Source organism: Oncorhynchus mykiss, chromosome 13, assembly GCF_057628025.1.
Source record: "Oncorhynchus mykiss isolate SJ-2025 chromosome 13, ASM5762802v1, whole genome shotgun sequence".
Classification (NCBI taxonomy): Eukaryota; Metazoa; Chordata; class Actinopteri; order Salmoniformes; family Salmonidae; genus Oncorhynchus; species Oncorhynchus mykiss.
The window spans coordinates 11,853,332-11,870,000 of NC_143034.1; the positions used below are offsets into that span (position 1 = coordinate 11,853,332).

Genomic DNA, 16,669 nt, shown 5'->3' on the forward strand with positions numbered 1-16,669 from the left:
ATGATATTATTCTATGTGTAGGTGGGGAGGGGGGTTGGGGTGATAATGATATTATTCTATGTGTAGGTGGGGAGGGGGGATAATGATATTATTTTATGTGTAGGTGGGGAGGGGGGATAATGATATTATTCTATGTGTAGGTGGGGAGGGGGGATAATGATATTATTCTGTGTGAAGGTGGGGAGGGTGTTTATAATGATATTTTTCTATGTGTAGGTGGGGAGGGGGTGATAATGATATTATTCTATGTGTAGGTGGGGAGGGGGTTTATAATGATATTATTCTATGTGTAGGTGGGGAGGGGGGAGGGGGTTTATAATTATATAATTATATGTGTAGGTGGGGAGGGGGGAGGATAATGATATTATTCTATGTGAAGGTGTGGAGGGGGGGTGATAATGATATTATTCTATCTGAAGGTGGGGAGGGGGTTTATAATGATATTATTCTATGTGTAGGTGGGGAGGGGAGGGGGTTTATAATGATATTTTTCTATGTGTTGGTAGGGAGGGGGGATAATGATATTATTCTATGTGTAGGTGGGGAGAGGAGTGATAATGATATTATTCTATGTGTAGGTGGGGAGGGGGGTGGAGAATGATATTATTCTATGTGTAGGTAGGGAGGGGGTGGAAAATGATATTATTCTATGTGTAGGTGGGGAGGGGGGTGGAGAATGATATTATTCTATGTGTAGGTAGGGAGGGGGTGGAAAATGATATTATTCTATGTGTAGGTGGGGAGGGGGTTTATAATGATATAATTCTATGTGTAGGTGGGGAGGGGGTTTATAATGATATAATTCTATGTGTAGGTAGGGAGGGGGTTTATAATGATATAATTCTATGTGTAGGTAGAGAGGGGGTTTATAATGATATAATTCTATGTGTAGGTTATGGAATCATTTGAGGAGAGGTTAGGGATTTACTGGAGGAGACTTTAGGGATTTACTGGAGGAGACTTTAGGGATTTACTGGAGAGGAGGTTAGCGAATCACCGGAAAGGAGGTTAGGGAGTCACTGGAGGAGAGTGTAAGGAGTCACTGGAGGACAAGATATGGAATCACTGGAGGAGATTTAATGGAGTCACTGGAGGTTAGATTAGGGAATCACTGGAGGAGAGGTTAGGGTGTCACTGGATGAGAGGTTAAGGATTTACTGGAGGAGAGGTTAGGGATTTTTTGGAGGAGAGGTTAGGGAATCACTGGTGAGGAGGTTAGGCAGTCACTGGAGGAGAGGTTAGGGAATCACTGGTGAGGAGGTTAGGCAGTCACTGGAGGAGAGGTTAGGGAATCATTGGAGGAGAGGTTAGGGAGTCACTGGAGGAGAGGTTAGGGAGTCACTGGGGGAGAAGTTAGGGATTCACTGGAGGAGGGGTTAGGGAATCACTGGAGGAGAGGTTAGGGATTCAATGGAGGAGAGGTTAGGGAGTCACTGGAGGAGAGTTTAGGGAATCACTGGAGGAGAGGTTAGGGAATCACTGGAGGAGGGGTTAGGGAATCACTGCTCTTTCAATATATTCCCTTCTCTCTTCAGACATCGATGAGTGCCAAGATACACCTCAGGTTTGTGGCAGCAACACCAGTTGCCTCAACACCATTGGGAGCTACCACTGCCAGTGCCAACCTGGGTTCAGATTCTCTCATCACACTGTGAAGGTGAGTCCACATGATGGCATCATTGTGTGTGTGTTTTGTCTTGATTGATTAATTGATAGACTGCTTTAGTTGGAAACATTACTACATACTGTACATATGTATTTATGGGAAGACTTTATAGAGTCCATAGAGACTATACCATTTATGTTTATATAGACTATTGAGACTATGGATTCAAAGGGACTGAAGATGCCTTAGTGACAATAGATACTACAGAGACTACAGGGACAATAGCTACTATGGAATCCACAGAGACTAAAGCATTTATGTCTATATAGACTATTGAGACTATCGATACTGAGGGACTAAAGATACTAAAGAGAATATAGAGACTGTAGAGGAACCACAGAAGAAGGTAACGACAAGAGAATGGTTGAAGATGCATAAGGACTAACCATGGTGATTACTCTGTGTGTTGGGGAGTAGTGCTAAGTGAATGTGGATGTGAAAGTTGAAATGACAGGTTAAGATGATTGACATCTGAATGAATACCCCAACCAGTTCTGTCCACTGGTTTGAAAGAGGTGTGTGTATGAATGAATACCCCAACCAGTTCTGGCCACTGGCTTGAAAGAGGTGTGTGTATGAATGAAAACCCCAACCAATTCTGTGAGCTGAGTTTTTAACATTATATAGGGATTCTGCGTGATGTGAAGATATGAAAGGAGAGAGTACTATGACCAAATATACTGTATGAATATTATACTGAGGTACTAGAAATGTGATGCAGTAACAATGTATTTAGAGTATGATGGGTTACTAGAGATGTGATGATGTAACAATGTATGTAGAGTATAATGTGTTACTAGAGATGTGATGATGTAACAATGTATGTAGAGTATAATGGGTTACTAGAGATGTGATGATGTAACAATGTATGTAGAGTATAATGGGTTACTAGAGATGTGATGATGTAACAATGTATGTAGAGTATAATGTGTTACTAGAGATGTGATGATGTAACAATGTATGTAGAGTATAATGTGTTACTAGAGATGTGATGATGGAACAATGTATGTAGAGTAAAATGGGTTACTAGAGATGTGATGATGTAACAATGTATGAATATTATATTGAGTTACTAGAGATGTGATGATGTAACAATGTATGTAGAGTATAATGTGTTACTAGAGATGTGATGATGTAACAATGTATGAATATTATACTGAGTTACTAGAGGTTTGTTAATGTAATATGTTGTTAGTGACTTTCAGATAGCACTTTAATAATGTGGTGTCTCAGTATTTTGAAGTGTTTTTGAATACAAGGTCACATGAGGAAAAGAGGAATTGAGACTCATTTCATATTAGAGGCTGCCATCTGTTGTTTGGGTTAAAGATAAGCTTCCTGTGGACAAATAGATAAGCTGCCAGTGAAAATGAACAGAATTCACTGAACTCAAACAGGCTGTAAGGGACATTTGGGACAGAAAGAGTAGACAGTACAAGTCAAAAGTTTTGACACGCCAACTCATTCAAGGGTTTTCTTTATTTGAACTATTTTCTACTATCAAATAACACATATGGAATCATGTAGTAACCAAAAAAGTGTAAAACACATTTTAAATAATCTAATTAGCCACCCTTGCGTTGATGACAGCTTTGCACACTCTTGGCATTCTCTCAAACAGCTTCATGAGGTAGTCACCTGAAATGCATTTCAATTAACAGGTTTGTCTTGTTAAAAGTTAATTTGAGGAGGCAGGGGTGGTATACAGAATATAGCCCTATTTGGTAAAAGACCAAGTCCACATTATGGCAAGAACATCTCAAATAAGCAAAGAGAAACATCAGTCCATCACTACTTTAAGCCGTGAAGGTCAGTCAATGTGGAACATTTCAAGAACTTTGAAAGTTTCATCAAGTGCAGTTGCAACAAACATCAAGCACTATGATGAAACTGGCTCTCATGAGGACTGCCACAAGAAAGGAAACCCAGAGTTACCTCTGCTGCAGAGGATCAGTTCATTACAGTTAACTGTCTCTCATGAGGACCACCACAGGAAAGGAAATCCCAGAGTTACCTCTGCTGCTGAGGATCAGTTCATTACAGTTAACTGTCTCTCATGAGGACTGCCACAGGAAAGGGAATCCCAGAGTTACCTCTGCTGCAGAGGATCAGTTCATTACAGTTAACTGTCTCTCATGAGGACTGCCACAGGAAAGGGAATCCCAGAGTTACCTCTGCTGCAGAGGATCAGTTCATTACAGTTAACTGTCTCTCATGAGGACTGCCACAGTAAAGGAAGACACAGAGTTACCTCTGCTGCAGAGGATCAGTTCATTACAGTTAACTGTCTCTCATGAGGACTGCCACGGGAAAGGAAAACCCAGAGTTACCTCTGCTGCAGAGGATCAGTATTATAGTTACCAGCCTCAGCGATTGCAGCCCAAATAAATGCTTCACAGAGTTCAAGTAACAGACACATCTCAACATCAACTGTTCTGAGGAGACTGCGTGATTCAGGCCTTCATGGTCAAATTACTGCAAAGAAACCACTACTAAATGACACCAATAATAAGAATAGATTTGCTTGCACCAAGAAACACAAGCAATAGACATTAAACCAATGAAAATGTGTCCTTTGGTCTGATAAGTCCAAATTGGACTTTTTTGGTTCCAACCGCCGTGTTGTTGTGAGACACAGAGTAGGTGAACGGATGATCTCCACATGTGTAGTTCCCACCGTGAAGCATGGAGGAGGAGGTGTAATGGTGTGGGGTGCTTTGCTGGTGACACGTGATTTATTTCGAAATCAAGGCACACTTAACCAGCATGGCTACCACAGCATTCTGCAGCGATACGCCATCCAATCTGGTTTGCACTTAGTGGGAATATCATTTGTTTTTCAACAGGACAATGACCCAACACACCTCCAGGCTGTGTAAGGGCTATTTGACCAAGAAGGAAAGTGACAGAGTGTTGCATCCGATGACCTGGCCTCCACAATCACCCGACCTCAAACCCAATTTACATTGTTTGGGATGAGTTGGACCGCATAGTAAAGGAAAAGCAGCCAACATGTGCTCAGCATATGTGGGAACTCCTTCAAGATTTTTGGAAAAGCATTCGAGGTGAAGCTGGTTTAGAGAATGCCAAGAGTGTGCAAAGATGTCATCAAGGCAAAGGGTGGTTACTTTGAAGAATCTTAAAACATAAAATATATTTTGATTTGTTTAAAACTTTTTTAGTTACTACATGATTCCATATGTGCTATTTCATAGTTTTGATGTCTTCACTATTATTTTACAATGTAGAAAATAGTAAAAATAAAGAAAAGCCCTTGAATGAGTAGGTGTGTCCAATCTGTGGACTGGTTCTGCATGTCAATGCAACAGGTTCATCATGATTAGATTACAAGAAAGGGACTTTGGGATTGTTTACTTTAGAAGTTGCCTATTACGCTTAATGGGACACTGTATCATCTGAAGTGTCTGAAGTATGATTCTGTTTAATGGGACACTGTATCATCTGAAGTGTCTGAAGTATGATTCTGTTTAATGGGACACTGTATCATCTGAAGTATGATTCTGTTTAATGGGACACTGTATCATCTGAAGTATGATTCTGTTTAATGGGACACTGTATCATCTGAAGAGTCTGAAGTATGATTCTGTTTAATGGGACACTGTATCATCTGAAGTGTCTGAAGTATGATTCTGTTTAATGGGACACTGTATCATCTGAAGTATGATTCTGTTTAATGGGACACTGTATCATCTGAAGTGTCTGAAGTATGATTCTGTTTAATGGGACACTGTATCATCTGAAGTGTCTGAAGTATGATTCTGTTTAATGGGACACTGTATCATCTGAAGTGTCTGAAGTATGATTCTGTTTACACATGGTTTTATCAAGACTTCTTTCCCAAGATGCAATAAGCTCGATTAAGATGAAGACTTTTAGGACTGATTAAGATGTAGCATAATGAAAACTAAGTATATGTTAATTTTCTTTCTTCCAGGACTGATGGAATGTCCAATATCAAGTTTTCTGATGAGTTTACCATTGATTTTGTCACGTCTGCGCCTGCTCCCCCTCTCTGACGCTCGAGGTTGCCAGGCGGCTGATCATCACTCACACCTCTCACCTCTCACCATCGTTACGCGCCCCAGCGCTTCATCGGACTCACCTGGACTCCATCACGTCATTGATTATCTACCCTATATCTGTCACCCCCTCCAGTTAATTTTCTGCGTCTGCATTGATGTTATTTTGTTTCTCCTGTCCAGACGCTGTTCCTGTTTTTCATGTCTGTTAACCCATTAAATATTCATTCCCTGTACTTACTTCTCGTCTCCCAGCGTCTGGCGTCACAGAGCCATTACAGACTGTGTACATTTCCTTTTTAAAGACTTGCTGAGGCATTTGACTTAGGATAACGGTTAGTGAGACTGTAGTAATATACAGTATAAAGATACCTGGATCCGGCTGTTTTTTAATTGATTTTTATTGAACCTTTATTTAACTAGACAAGTCAGTTAAAAACAAAATGTTATTTGCCATGATGCCCTAGGAACAGTGGGTTAACTGCCTTGTTCAGGGGCAGAACAGCTCCGGGGATTCGATCTAGCAACCATTCGGTTATTGGCCCAATGATCTAACCACTATGCTACTGCCGCCCCTTAGGATACCTATCTCCCTGCTGTTAACCTCTCTTGGGTAGGGGGCAGTATTTTCACCTCCGGATGAAAAGCGTGCCCAAAGTAAATTGCCTGTTACTCAGGCCCGGAATTTAGGATATGCATATAATTAGTAGATTTGGATAGAAAACACTCTAACGTTTCCAAAACTGTTAAATTATATGCCTGTGAGTATAACAGAACTGATATGGCAGGCGAAAACCTGAGAAAAATCCATCCAGGAAGTGGAATTGTTTTCATGTGGCTGTTTTTCAACTCAATACCAATAGAGAATCCAATGGGTTAGGAATCAGATTGCAGTTCCCATGACTTCAACTAGATATCAACAGTCTTTAGACATGGTTTCAGGCTTTTATTTTGAAAAACGACGTGTAAAAAGCCATTTTGGTCAGAGGACAGAGGAAGTTTGCAGACCTGATTTGGTACCCTCTTTGTTCTTTTTCCTTTCTATTGAAAACGGTATTGTCCGGTTGATATATTGTAGATTATAAAGACAATTAACAACCTGAGGATTAATTATAAGTGTAACTGGGAGTCTTCTGAGTGCAACCATATGAAGATTAAAGGTAAGTGATTCATGTTATCGCTTTTTCTGACTTTAGTGACTCCTCGACTTGGCTGGTAATTGATTGTATGCTTTTTTTTTTACACAGGGCACTGTCCTCAGATAATCGCATGGTATGCTTTCGCCGTAAAGCCTTTTTGAAATTTGACACAGCGGCTGGATTAACAAGAAGTTCATATTTAAGGGAGATCCCACATTATGTAAGGAAGAAGTGTATTGTGGTTGTTGTTCTTGGTTGTTTGAATTGTGGTTTTGTTTTGTTTGTTGTATGATGTTTTGTTTGTTTTGTTTTTGTCTTGCTTCAAAAATAAATCTCTGTTGACATCTAGTGGAAGGCATAGGACCTGCAAATTGAGTCCTAAATCAATGGATACTGTAATGGCATTGAATAGAAAACTACAAAATTCTTCACAAAAATACTTCCTGAATGGATTTTTCTCAGGTTTTCGCCTGCTAAATCAGTTCTGTTTTACTCACAGACACGATTTTAACTGTTTTGGAAACTTTAGAGTGTTTTCTATCCAGATCTACCAAATCTACCAGTTATATGCATATCATATCTTCTGGGCCCGAGTATCAGCTGTTTAATTATGGGCATGCTTTTCATCCAAAATTCTGAATGCTGCCCCCTACCCTAGAGAGGTTAAGAAATGTACTGAAAACCCCAGTGTAAACCTTGTAAACAAAATGTTTGAAATGTTTGAAATGTCTTTTAATATGGATTATGAAGTATTGGGAAAGAAAGGGGAAATAAACACTCACTAAATAGGGTTGAATGACCTCCGACCTCTATTCTGACTTTCTGGTGAGGGCCTAATCACCCTCACTAGAAAGGCTAGAGACATTGGGTGAGATTTAAATGTAAGATGTAAACACTGATAATTAGTAAGAAGATTATAAATTAAATCAGATTGGTCACATACACATGTTTTATCAATAGTCCTATGTGTGATTCAGACCATGAGGAGGAGAGAGAGAGAGAGAGTGCTGCCCCTGAATGAGGGAAACCTGTCTCCAGTCCATATTACTATTCCTTGAATTACCTTAAGGGATACAATTATTTCCTTATGGAGTTATCAAGGTATTTCATTTGGATTGTATTTGTTATTCTGATTTGTTTATTTTTTACTTAACCTCTAGGGACGAGCAATCCCGTATCCGGGAGCGTAATCATAGCCTCAAGCTCATTACTATAACGCAACGTTTCCTATTCATGAAAATCGCAAATGAAATGAAATAAATATATTTGAACACAAGCTTAGCCTTTTGTTAACAACTCTGTCATCTCAGATTTTCAAAATATGCTTTTCAACCAAAGCTACCCAAGCATTTGTGTAAGAGTTATGATAGCCTAGCATAGCATTAAGCCTAGCATTCAGCAGGCAACATTTTCAGAAAAACAAGAAAAGCATTCAAATAAAATAATTTACCTTTGAAGAACTTTGGATGTTTTCAATGACAAGACTCTTAGTTAGATAGCAAATGTTCATTTTTTCCAAAAATATTATTTGTTTAGACCAGTGGCTCTTAACCTGGGTTCGATCGAACCCCAGGGGTTCGGTGAGTCAGTCTCAGGGGTTTGGCGGAGGTCAAGACACACATCCGACTCATATGATTCGTGATGACACGCCACTCTTGGGAATCATTGGCTGCAGGTGATCACGCTACATCGCTTGGCCTATCTGTGCTGCAGGGAATTTGGTGTGCTCAGTAGTCGACTTGTGACTTTCGTGATGGTACATCTTGTGATATCTTTATTTATTTTAATCCCTTCATACTTACTATGTCGAGCAAAAAAACAAAGTGGTCGGACGAATATGTACAATATGGATTCACATGTATAACAGAACGTGATGGGAGTCAGCGTCCTAACTGCATGATTTGCAATGCCAAGTTGAGCAATTCTAGTCTAGCACCGGCAAAACTAAGAGAACACTTCCTTAAGCTGCATGGAGATGGAAAATACAAGAACACAACGCTCGCTGAATTCAAGGTGAAGAGAGCCAGATTCGATGAAAAGGCTACTCTGCCTGTTCTCGGCTTTGTACCCATCAACAAACCGATCCTCACAGCATCGTACGAAGTTGCTTACCTGATCGCAAAGCAGGTCAAACCACACACCATTGGTGAAACACTCATAAAACCAGCTGTGTTGAAGATGGCGAATATCATGCTGGGAAAAGAGGCTGAACTTAAGTTATCCCAAATTCCTCTTTCAAATGACACCATCAGTGACAGAATAGAGGACATTAGCAAAGACATCTTGGCTCAAGTAGTTGCAGATCTGATTTCAAGCCCGGCAAAATTCAGCCTTCAACTCGACGAGACCACAGACGTTTCCAATCTAAGCCAGCTTGCTGTATTCGTGCGCTATGTGAAAGACGACGTGATAAAGGAAGATTTTTTTTATTTTGTAAGCCTCTTACAACAACAGCTAAGGCAGCCGAAGTGAAGAAACTTGTGGATGACTTCTTCAAAGACAACAATCTTTCATGGGATATGGTTTCTGCAGTTTGTTTGGACAGAGCTCCAGTCATGCTGGGAAGAAAGTCTGGTTTTGGTGCGCTTGTGAAAGCCGATGCACCACACATCATTGTTACGCATTCTATTCTGCACAGGCATGCATTGGCAACAAAAACCTTGCCTCCAAAACTGGTAGGAGTATTACAAATTGTAGTGGAATGCGTGAACTATGTGCCAACTAGTGCTCTGAGGCACCGCATCTTCAGTGAGCTGTGTAAAGAAATGGGCTCTGAATTCGAGGTACTTCTGTACCATTCTAACGTTCGGTGGTTATCCCGGGGACAGGTGCTGAATCGTGTTTTTGCCGTGCGTGTGGAATTAGCCCTGTTTTTGCAAGAGCACCAACATTGTCATGCAGATTGCTTCAAAAATTCTGAGGTCATTGTCATTTTAGCGTACATGGCTGATATCTACACAGCTCTCAGTCATCTCAATCAAAAGATGCAGGGCGGTGGAGTCAACATCATCGAAGCGGAGGAAACCCTGAAGGCTTTTAAAAAAAGATACCGTTATGGAAACGACGAACAGAGAACGATAACTTTGCAAAATTTCCCCTGCTGGACGACTGTAAGTAAGATCAAAGATGTATCTGGAATCGGAGACATTTCTGTACCCGCGGAACTGAAGCAAGCATTTGCCACGCACTTAGATGAGCTTGCAAAGTCTCTCGACGGATACTTCCCTACGAGAGTCATATCCAGCATGGGTGAGACAGCCGTTCACGTTTAGTGTTGAGACAACAGATGTCAATGATGAATACATCGATGAAATCATTGAAATTCAGTAGAGCCAGGTTCAACAGCAACTTTTCAGAACAACAATGCTTTCAACGTTTTGGTGTCAACAAATGGTAACGTACCCTGTTATTGCTAAGAAAGCTCTGGAGATTTTCATACCATTTGTTACAACATATCTTTGCGAGCAATCCTTTTCGAGGATGCAAGACATAAAAACGAAGGAAAGGAACAGACTTTGTTGTGAAAATGACATGAGAGTGGCACTTGCCAAGGTGAAGCCGCACATTTCTGAACTGGTCTCTGAAAGGCAACAGCAGAAGTCACACTGATTTGCAGTAAATATTCATTATTATGTTTTTGTTTGTGTGTGAAAATCATGTTTTGAACACAGTGATGTTGATGCACGGTTCATTTTGTGCACCAGTAAAATATATACCTATGTCTTGAATTTGAAAAAATCATATTTCATTTTTCCAATTTAAGAAGGTTCGGTGAATGCGCATATGAAACTGGTGGGGTTCAGTACCTCCAACAAGGTTAAGAACCACTGGTTTAGACGAAATAGCTCCGTTTTGTTCATCGCATTTGGCTAAGAAAAATACCGGAAAATGCAGTCACTTACAACGCCAAACTTTTTTCCAAATTAGCTCCATAATATCGACAGAAACATGGCAAACGTTGTTTAGAATCAATCCTCAAGGTGTTTTTCACATATCTATTCAATAACCTATCAGTGGTGGCAGATGGCTTCTCATCAGAAACAAACGGAAAAATACTGCAGCTGGAGATTACGCAATAATTGCAACGGAGGACACCAAGCGACCACCTGGTAGATGTAGTCTCTTATGGTCAATCTTCCAATGATATGCCTACAAATACGTCACAATGCTGTAGACACCTTGGGGAAAACGTGGAAAACGTAAGCTGACTCCTAGTTCCTTCACAGCCATATAAGGAGTCATTGGAATGAGGCGGTTTCAAAAAATGCGGCACTTCCTGATTGGATTTTTATCTGGGTTTCGCCTGTAACATCAGTTCTGTGGCACTCACAGACAATATCTTTGCAGTTTTGGAAATGTCAGAGTGTTTTCTTTCCAAAGCTGTCAATTATATGCATAGTCGAGCATCTTTTCGTGACAAAATATCTTGTTTAGAACGGGAACGTTTTTCATCCAAAAATTAAAAGAGCGCCCCCTATATCGAAGAAGTTAACTGGCAGTGTTGTTGTTGTTTTGGACGCATAAAACACAATGTGAGTCATGTGTCAAAAGGGAAGAAGTGTATTGTGGTTGTTGTTCTTGTTCTTGGATGTTGTTTGAATTGTGGTTTTTGTTTTGTTTGTCGTATGTTGTTTTGTTTGTTTTATTTTTGTCTTGCTTCAAAAAAAAATCTCTCCAGATTGGTTCTGCTGTATGGTCGGAATTTCTCCCTAAGGGTTAGCCCTCTACCAAATCTGACCCTGTAACTCTGCAGTGAGGTCGTCAATGTTACAGGGGGAGTATAAGACAATTTGAAAAAATGGTTTTAACAGTGTGTTGTTATTCTATTTGACATTTGTCTTAGACATTTCTATTAAGAATATTGGCAGTGGTAATAATTTGTCATACAGTAAATAGTTTGTCTGGTTTCAGGCTTTTATTTTGAAAAACAACGTGTTAAAAGCCATTTTAACTATTTATTTTACTATATTAATTTTATATATAAAATTTTAACAATAGTTATCACAGTGTAATACAAGGAGGGAAAGTGAGGAAAAATGTTGCTGTCTGAAGAGGTAGCATTGAATTGTACACAGCATCTCCTCTCACTCTATCTTGGTTCGTGCAGGTGACTGTGACCTCCTCCTCAGACCAACTGACAGTACGCCCAGAACATTGTTCTGGGAACCAAAAGGAGTATCCCAGAACATTGTTCAGTCAGGAACCAACTTTGATGATGAATAATGAATCATGTAAATCATGCTTATATGAATTGTTTGGGTAGCCGTATATTAGAGAACTAACGGGACTTTGAGTCTCTGGTGGTAATTTCCACGACAACGCAAATAATATTATGTTGTCACATCAGCACGGCAATGTTTGTAATGGATACCCTGTTTGGTTTGTGCAAGTGTGATTGATAGGTGAGACCGGCATGTTTGTGTGTCCGTGTGTTTGTGTGTCTATGTGTGTGGCAAGGGCTCAGCATGCTTTGTGTGTGTCCACTACAGATGAGGATGAGTGTGTGTATTTGTGCATCCGTGTGTTTGTGTGTGTGTGTGTGTGTGTGTGTGTGTGTGTGTGTGTGTGTGTGTGTGTGTGTGTGTGTGTGTGTGTGTGTGTGTGTGTGTGTGTGTGTGTGTGTGTGTGTGTGATGCGAGTATCTCAGCTTAGCTTGTGTGTGTGTCAGTCCACTACAGATGAGGATGAGTGTGTGTGGGTTCCCTCGGTGCGCAGCCCTCTGGGCATGTGCACATACACACCTGGTCGATACACCTGTCTGTCAGGCTTAGTAACAACAGTAACAACACTGCGCCCGGCACAGATGAGACGGCTGAGGCCATGCTAGCCCTGACCCCTGAACCTGCCCTGACCTCTGACCCTCGACCTCTAACCACATGGCCCCTATCTTTTGGCCACATTCCAATCCAGACGTCTGCCTGAACTCACAGCTGTACCCATTACGTGATATAGCAGCAATCTGATGCCTGACTGAGCTGTAAGTCCAGAACAGACTGTGGGAGCAGCACAGTACTACATAGAGCCATGACTACAAGGAACTCTATTCCACATCAGGTAACTAACGCTAACAGTAAAGTTTGATACAAAATAATACACCTTTTGGAACAGCGGGGACTGTGAAGCAACACAAACATAGACAAGTGCATATAAACACAAGATAACATTGTAGATAAGTGGTAGAAGAGTAGAGGCCTAAGGGCACACACTTAATATGTTGTGAAATCTGTTGTGAATGTATTGTATTGTACCCTAAACCAGTTTGAACTGTGACCCCGTACCCTAAACCAGTTTGAACTATGACCACAACACATCGTCTTGCAGGAGGCAGAACTAAGACTTGGCGTGCGTCCCAGTTCACTTTCTTTCACTGAACTCACACTAGAATGCCTCCACCAATCCAATGCTTTTAGTTTTGAAGTAGTGAACAAGTGTACACTTCAGTGGAAATGAGGGAGCAGTGGCCTCGAGTGGAATGTTTCTTAATATTTTTAATAATTTCATAATTAAGCAACTTTTTATCATTTTTTAATCCTGAAAATCCAGTGTTTCAATTTTAAACGTTGTTGTTATATTACACTCTAATGTGTTACATATGTTATATGTGTTATATTACACTCTAATGTGATATAAAGTGTAATATTAGAATGAAACTGACATGGTACATGTGTCTTATATTTAGACAGTCAAACAGCGATGGATCTCTCAGAGAAAACGATGCAGAGGAAATATATGACATTTTAAGTGAGGCCCTCCGGACCAGGTTGAAGATCAAATGCGGCCCACTTGGCAAAATGAGTGTGACCCCCCTGATCTAGACTGTTAGAGAGGTCACTACCCTCACTGATCCCCATGCTACTTCCTCAAACAGAGGTTACTGTTGTGCCACTGCAAACCGCCCCATAAGGACAGGTCTAGGTTCAGTTACTGTGTAAGCCTGGATAATGATGATCAGTAAGGGACTATGTAAACTGATCTGAGTGTGGTGCTTATATTACAGTAGGGACTTTTTTGCTGTAGAAACCGTTATTCCACTGGCAGCTTCCTCTTTCTAGTAAATGAGGCCCAAATGACACCCTATTCCCTGTATAGTGCACTACATTTGACCAGGGCCCATAGTGCACTGTATAATAGGTTGTCAATTGGGATGCATGCTAGGATGGTTACCATGGTAACATTTTTAGCACTAGTGTGCTGTGGGTTTCTGGGTGTTTTAATCTCCACCTCAACTTCCTCCCTGTCTCATGTCTTCATTTATATCTAAGTTAGTTGGTATCTGATGGTAAACTTGGTTACCCATGGCAACAACTTGGATCCACTATGAACATGATAAGGATGTGACAGTTTTCATTTGTGTGTTGTGTTGTGTTGTGTTGTGGTGTGTGGTGTGTTGTGGTGTGTTGTTGTGTTGTGTTGTTGTGTTGCGGTGTATGGTGTGTTGTGGTGTGTTGTTGTGTTTTTTGTGATGTTATGGTGTGTTGTTGTGTTGTGTTGTGGTGTGTTTTGTTGTTGTGGTGTGTGGTGTGGTGTGTTGTGTTGTTGTGGTGTGTGGTGTGTTGTGTGGTGTGTTGTGTTGTGGTGTGTAGTACTGTGCGCCTCCCATATGCTGTTCTGGACTTGGGGACTGTGAAGAGACCTCTGGTGGCATGTCTTTGGGGGTAAGTATGGCTGTCTGAGCTTTGTGCCAGTAGTTCAAACAGACAGCTTGGTGCTTTCAACATGTCCAGTCATCTCATAAATAGAAGTAATGAGGAAGTCGATCTCTCCTTCACTTAGAGCCAGGAAAGTTTGACACGCATATTATTAGTGTTAGCTCTCTGTGTACAACAGAAGGCCAGCCGTGCTGCCCTGTTCTCAGCCAAATGCACTTTTCCTACAGTAAGTCCCTCTTTGTGGCACCTGACCACACGACTGAACAGTAGTCAAGCTGCATCAAAATTAGGGCCTGTAAAACCTGCCTTGTTGACAGTGTTGTTAAGAAGGTAGAAATTAGGGCCTGTAAAACCTGCCTTGTTGACAGTGCTGTTAAGAAGGTAGAAACTAGGGCCTGTAGGACCTAACTTGTTGACAGTGTTGTTAAGAAGGTAGAAACTAGGGCCTGTAAAACCTGCCTTGTTGATAGTGCTGTTAAGAAGGTAGAAACTAGGGCCTGTAAAACCTGCCTTGTTGATAGTGCTGTTAAGAAGGTAGAAACTAGGGCCTGTAGGACCTGCCTTGTTGACAGTGCTGTTAAGAAGGTAGAAACTAGGGCCTGTAAAACCTGCCTTGTTGATAGTGCTGTTAAGAAGGTAGAAACTAGGGCCTGTAGGACCTGCCTTGTTGACAGTGCTGTTAAGAAGGGTCTGTAGGACCTGCCTTGTTGACAGTGCTGTTAAGAAGGTAGAAACTAGGGCCTGTAGGACCTGCCTTGTTGACAGTGCTGTTAGGAAGGTAGAAACTAGGGCCTGTAGGACCTGCCTTGTTGACAGTGCTGTTAAGAAGGTAGAAACTAGGGCCTGTAGGACCTGCCTTGTTGACAGTGTTATTAAGAAGGTAGAAACTAGGGCCTGTAGGACCTGCCTTGTTGACAGCGTTGTTAAGAAGGTAGAAACTAGGGCCTGTAAAACCTGCCTTGTTGACAGTGTTATTAAGAAGGTAGAAACTAGGGCCTGTAAAACCTGCCTTGTTGACAGTGTTATTAAGAAGGTAGAAACTAGGGCCTGTAGGACCTGCCTTGTTGAGCAACACTTTATTATGGACATACGTCTCCCCATCTTAGCTACTGTTGACTCAATATGTTTTGACCATGACAGTTTACGATCCAGGGTTACTCAGGTTAGTCACCTTCACTTGCTTTATTTCTACATTATGCATTTGAAGATTTATTTGACGTTTAGGGTTTGGTGAATGATTTGTCCCAAATATAATGCTTTTAGTGTTTGAAATATTTAGGACTAAATGATTCCTTGCCACCCATTTTGAAAGTCACTGCAGCTCTTTGTTAAGTGTTGCAGTCATTTCAGGCTCTGTAGTAGCTGACATATACAGTGTTGTGTCATCCTCATGCATAGACACACTGGCTTCACTCAAAAGTGTGGCAACTGCTCGGCCTCCGACCACAAGGCACTACAGAGTGTTGTAACGGCTTTCTTCCTGGGAAGGAGAGGTTGGACCAAAACGCAGCGTTGTTATAGTTCATGTTTTTAATAAGAAAACTCAACATGAACATAATACAAAACAATAAACGTGTCAAAACCGAAACTAACTGGTGCAGAAAACACTAAGACAGGAAACACAAAATAACTATGGTCAGAACGTGACAAGTGTAGTGGTTACGGCCCAGTACATCACTGTTACCAGGCTTCCTGCCATCCAGGACCTCTATACCAGGCGGTGTCAGAGGAAGGCCCAGTACATCACTGTTACCAGTCTTCCTGCCATCCAGGACCTCTATACCAGGCGGTGTCAGAGGAAGGCCCAGTACATAACTGTTACCAGTCTTCCTGCCATCCAGGACCTCTATACCAGGCGGTGTCAGAGGAAGGCCATAAAAATTGTCAAAGACTCCAGCCACCCTAGTCGTAGACTGTTCTCTCTGCTGCGGTACCAGAGCACCAAGTCTAGGTCCAAGAGGCTTCTAAACAGCTTCTACCCCCAAGCTGTAAGACTCCTGAACATCTAATCACGTGGCTGCCCAGACTATTTGCATTGCCCCCCTCCTCTATTTTATTATCTATGCATAGTCACTTTAATAACTCTACCTACCTCAATTACCTAGAGTAACCGGCTGTCCCCGAAAAGAGACTCTATACCGGTACCCCTGTGTATAGCCTCGCTATTGTTATTTT

The 16,669-nt window shown here is 41.3% G+C and overlaps 2 protein-coding genes across 7 annotated transcripts in view; both read left to right on the plus strand.

The window, feature by feature from the left end:
• The window catches only part of LOC110516892 (uncharacterized), a 36,162-nt gene extending 30,220 nt beyond the window's left edge, over positions 1-5,942 (plus strand). Inside the window, exons 4-5 of the mRNA XM_090195177.1 lie at positions 1,536-1,657; positions 5,622-5,942. Coding sequence (XP_090051303.1) covers positions 1,536-1,657; positions 5,622-5,627 — 128 coding nt within the window. The 3' untranslated portion in view covers positions 5,628-5,942. The remainder of the gene's footprint in view (positions 1-1,535; positions 1,658-5,621) is intronic.
• Positions 1-16,669, plus strand: part of LOC110519495 (adhesion G protein-coupled receptor E5) — a 237,587-nt gene that overhangs the window by 164,792 nt on the left and 56,126 nt on the right. The gene's annotated exons all lie outside the window — the stretch shown is intronic.